This window comes from Hipposideros armiger, unplaced genomic scaffold (genome assembly GCF_001890085.2).
Source record: "Hipposideros armiger isolate ML-2016 unplaced genomic scaffold, ASM189008v1 scaffold_440, whole genome shotgun sequence".
In the NCBI taxonomy this organism is placed as follows: domain Eukaryota; kingdom Metazoa; phylum Chordata; class Mammalia; order Chiroptera; family Hipposideridae; genus Hipposideros; species Hipposideros armiger.
Genome location: NW_017731790.1, coordinates 1,044,110 through 1,049,136, shown reverse-complemented (window position 1 = coordinate 1,049,136; position 5,027 = coordinate 1,044,110). Strand labels below are relative to the sequence as shown.

General features: G+C 46.5%; 1 protein-coding gene across 2 annotated transcripts in view; it reads left to right on the top strand.

The window, feature by feature from the left end:
* Positions 1-431: 431 nt before the first annotated feature.
* LOC109394837 (5-hydroxytryptamine receptor 5B-like) overlaps positions 432-5,027 on the top strand; it is a 10,241-nt gene continuing 5,645 nt past the window's right edge. For both annotated transcript variants that reach the window (XM_019665344.1, XM_019665345.1), the window contains exon 1: positions 432-757. In XM_019665344.1, coding sequence (XP_019520889.1) covers positions 503-757 — 255 coding nt within the window. In that variant the 5' untranslated portion in view covers positions 432-502. The remainder of the gene's footprint in view (positions 758-5,027) is intronic.

Genomic DNA, 5,027 nt, shown 5'->3' with positions numbered 1-5,027 from the left:
CCACCTTTGCCCAAAGGTCAACAAAAAAAATAACTCCAGCCTTAACCTGGAGATGAAGATCTGAAAGACATGCAGTCAGGAACAGCGGTTCTCAACCTTCCTAATGCCGCGACCACTTAATACAGTTCCTCATGTTGTGGCGACCCCCAACCATAAAATGATTTTCGTTGCTACTCTATAACTGTAATTTTGCTACTGTTATGAATCGTAATGTAAATATCTTTTTGTATTCCGATGGTCTTAGGCGACCCCTGTGAAAGGGTCACTCGACCCCCAAAGGGGTCAAAACCTGTGGGTTGAGAACCGCTGGTCAGGAATGTTAGCCATGGCGAAGAGGGGCGCGTGGTTGGAAGTGCGGGCAGGGATATGATGGGGTGGGAAGAGGGATGGTGAAGAGTTGTAAATGCTCCCTCCTCCAGGCCCCTGCCGAACTGCTCAGAAGCGTGTTCTTTCCGGCCTGGCTTCTGTGGGCAGCCGCACCCACAGCCACGCCTCTGCGCTCATGATCGCACTCAGCTGGGTGCTCTCTGCACTCATCGCCCTGGCTCCGCTGCTCTTTGGCTGGGGAGAGGCCTATGACGCTGAGCTCCAGCGCTGCCAGGTAAGCCAGGAATCCTCCTACGCCGTCATCACCTGCGGAACCTTCTACCTGCCGCTTGGCGTGGTGCTGTTTGTCTACTGGAAGATCTACAAGACAGCCAAGTTTCGCTTCGGACGCCATCGCAGGGCTGTGCTGCCGTTGCCCCCCACCGAGCAGGTGCGGTCCGGGCTGAGGAGTGGGGGTTTGGAGAAAGGAGTCCCTGGGGAAGGAGGAAGCTTGGTGAAAGGGGGAGTTGGCGGCGGAAGCTTGCGCCCTTGGGACGCGCGGGTAAAGGTTGGCCACCGGCGCACCTGCAGCGCACACGGAGGGGTTCATTACCTGCATCCCGCGCTCACGCGAAGGGTTGGCCACTGCGTACCTGGCGCGTGCTGGGGAAAGGGTTTCAGCACCTGCACAACAAAGCTGGAGCTGGCACCCCCGAACGATGAGGCTGAAGGGGGCTTGCAGGGGCAGTGTTTCTAGGTAGTGGTGAGGGCACGTATGATCAGCTGCGCCCTCTGATGCTTTTCCCCGGAGTGATGTGTTCGTGTGAGTCCTGCAGCCGCCAACTCCCTGGTCCAGGCTAGACCAAACGGCACTGAGGTAGGCTGGGAGGTCATCGTGCTGATGAGCAAATTCCTGTGACCATTCACCCCTTATTTTCTGTCCCCATCGCATCCTAGCCCACCTTCTGCATTCCAGAGACTATATCCTGGCCAGCTCCCTGCCACGACTGAAGGGGGAGGATAAAATATAATCCAAGTGTCGCTTCCCTTTCACCATCCTAACCTCAGTGCCCTTCTCTAGCGACTTTGGGAGGAGTTGGAACCCTGCGTTCAAATCCCAGCTCCAGACACTGGGGCATTTGCTTCATCTCTGTGGGCCTGTTCCCCATCTTTAAACAAGTTGATTCCTGCATCGTAGGGCTCTTGGTGAGGAATAAAGAAGGTGAATCACTTAGCACAGTGCCTGGCACAAGGGTGGACGCAGAGCTGGGTGAAGTAAGGTGATCCACAAGGTCTTGCTCCGCATTCTGTAAACAGGCCTAAACTTAACCTTGGAAATGAATGAGATGGCGGAGACTGAATTTGGCAGAGCTTCTCTCCATTGTATTTAAAATTGAGACTTGCTGCCTTTTGGCCAGGCCCTAATAGATGTCAGCCCCCTCCTCTCCCTGGAAGCCCCAAATTCCCCTTTTGGTGGTGGCTGTGGTGGTAGGGGAGTGTCTTAGGCTCAAAGTCCTGGATAATAACAGGACTTATTGCCCATTTCCATATATAATTTTGGGTTGTCAGAAAAGTCACGACGCATTTTTGCAACAAAAAACAGAAAAAAATATGTCATGACTTTTCTGACAACCCAATATATGGACCAGGGAAGTGGAGCGTGAGGGGGTAAGAAAAGAAGGTAAGTTTCTTGTTAGTTTTAGTTTAATTTTGGAAAGTTAACTCAGCTAGGCTACTCAAATACATGTTTTAAAAAGCAGGCTTTTTTTTCCCCCTTCTTTAAATGACAAAGGAATTTTGTCGCATAAAATAGGAATGTCAAGACTATAATTGGAAAGCTTTGTTAGAAGAGAGCTTTATTCAAAATGAATGATATTCTTTGAAAGGTCCCTTGGAAATACCTGGGGGTGATTATAGCTTTTCTGTCTGATTGCCGAGGTAGGACTGACTTTTCATACCCACATCAATCCAGTGTGCACCCAGAAAATCATGGTGAAATGGACGTCATGGTGAAAGGCTTGCCAAGCCTGAGTTGAGTGTTCATTTTGACAGACCCCATTCAGGCAGGTGAAACAAGGAAGATGTGATGGGACAGGAGCCTGGCCAACCCTGGGTAGTCATTTGTGGGGAGAAAGAGCTCTGGGAGGCACGGACAGTGTTGTCATTTAGCCATTTACTGGCAGGGGACCAGAGGCAAGCCCTTTCTCCACTTTCGGCTGCTACTTCTCTTCTCTAACACACAGTATTGGCCTAAGTCATGGCTAAGAGTCTTGCATCATATATTGCTGAGATTGTGGGTGAGATGGTGTTTGAGAGCATCCTTCTTCTTTAGGCTCCATCAAGCTCTCACTCAAACTCTTGGGTAATGTTGCTGAGTTCTTTTCACTCTTGCTCAGAGTTTGGTGTGGGTCTGGTGGCCCTCCTGCATAGCTCTCTTCCAGGCAGTAGCTCATGGATCTGGGCCACTTATCATTTTTTTTAGCTCTGTTGTTTTGAACATGTAGCTTCAAAGGTTGCTGTGGAGATACAGCAGTTCCCCCCATCGTCTGTAGTTTTGCTTTCCATGGTTTTAGTTGCCCAAGGTCAACTGCAGTCTGAAGATATTAAATGAACAATTCCAGAAATAAACAATTCATAAGTTTTAAATCGCATGCCATTCTTAGTAGTGTGGTGAAATCTTGTGCCACCCCACTCCTTCCTGTCCGGGACGTGAGTCCCTTTGTCCAGCACCTCCATGCTGTAGATGCTCCCCGCCTGTTTATCACTCAGTAGTCATCTCTGCTATCAGATCAACTGTCATGGTATCATATCATCCTTATTTTACTTAATAATGGCCCCAGAGCACAAGAGTAGTGATGCTGGAAATTCAGTATGCCAAAGAGAAGTTGTCAAGTGCTTCCTTTAAGTGAAAAGGTGTGTATGTACAATAAGTCTTCACTTAAGGTCATCAGTAGGTTCTTCGACTTTAAGTGAAGCGATGTATAAGGAAATCAGTTTTACCATAGGCTAACTGATATAAACAAGAGTTAAGTTCCTACAGCATCTCATCAACTTTATAATGAAATCACATTGAATGAAATGATGTTATTCAAGGACCGGCTGTATAGGAACAAACATAATGTATAATATATAGGGTTTGTTACTACCTGAGGTTTCCGGCATCCACTGGGGGTCTTGGGACATATCCCTGATCTGATACAGGGGACTACTGTATAGCAGCTTTTAACTGCCTTGGCCCTGAAGTGGACACATGTCACTTCCAGTCACAGTCCATTGGCCAGCCACTGGTTGTGAAATTTAGAGGAGTGCTAACGGTCTTTGCCACACAGCCCTCATTTGACAGACGATAAAGCTAAGGTGCCACAGACTTAGTTCATCCAAGACCATCTACAGTTGTTGGGTCTGGAGAAGCTGAAGTTTGTACCAGATCTAAAGTCACTGCCTTTTTCATTATGTTTTCATGACTCTAAGCTGTCTTTGGAAACTTAACTTCTGAGCACTGTCCTGCTGCTCACAGGATCTCACCTTCATAGAAATTTCCCTTTCCAGGAGAGCTGAACACAGCTGAGCACAGGCACTGCCTGCTTCTCTCAAGAGACAGGGTTCATTTGTTCCCTGCATCCTTTCTTTCAATCTCCTAGCTGAGCATGACATATTCAGCACATTCTCCCTCCCCAAAGCAACCCCCATGGGTTAGGATTGTTTCTTACCACCCTATGCCCCTCACTGGTGAGGGGGAAAAAAGCAAAGTCAATAGAGGTTATTTATTTGGCTTTTAAAATAAGACATCAAATAATTTTCTTTTTCAATTGTTCAATTGCTGTTGATACCAGAACCTACTTAGGCACAGTAGGTCCACTACCAGGAGCCACAGTACTTTCAGGGGCCCATGGAAATGGTTTAATTTTAATTTCTTTTAAAATTAGAAGAAAAATTAATATAACAGTAATAAGTATGTAATAATGAACCCAGACTTGAGTATATTAGCTTTCATAATAATGTGGTCATAAAATATAATTTTAATACTTTTTATGGAGGAAGGGCCCATAGAGGCACCGATGCCTGGGGCCCATGAACCACCACGCAGCCCTGGTCGACAGCCTTCACTCATCCACTCAACCAGTACTTATGTGTTGGGAGACAGTGTGCACAGTGGTTAGGAGCATGGGGTTTGGAAACAAGGAGACCTGGATTTCAGTTCTTTTTGTGCCATTTGTTAGCGCTTTATCCAAGTGATTTAATCTAAGTCTGCATTCCCCTGCAGGTAAAGTGGAAATATTGCCACCTGCCTCATAATATTCTTGTAAAGGGTAAATGAGATAATAGCGTATATGGAGTATGTAAACCATACAAACCATAAATTATAGCTGCTATATTATTTTCATTATTTTTAAAAATTCCTCTTACAAATTATACATAATAAATTACTACTGTATTCCTCTTACAGCTGTTACCATCATAGGTGAATTAGTTATTTATTGTGTAACAAATAACCCCAACGTTTAAAACAACAAAAACAAACAAAAAAGGTGGCTTAAAACAACAAACATGTCTGTGGGTCAGGCATTAAAAACTGCAGACGTAGCTGGGGGTTCTGGCCTAAGGCCTCTTGTGGTTGCAGCCAAGACAGTGGTGTGGGTAGCAGTCATTCCAAGGCTTGACTGGGGCTGGAGACTTTGCTTCCAAAATGGCTCACTCACATGGCTGTTGGCATAGGGCCG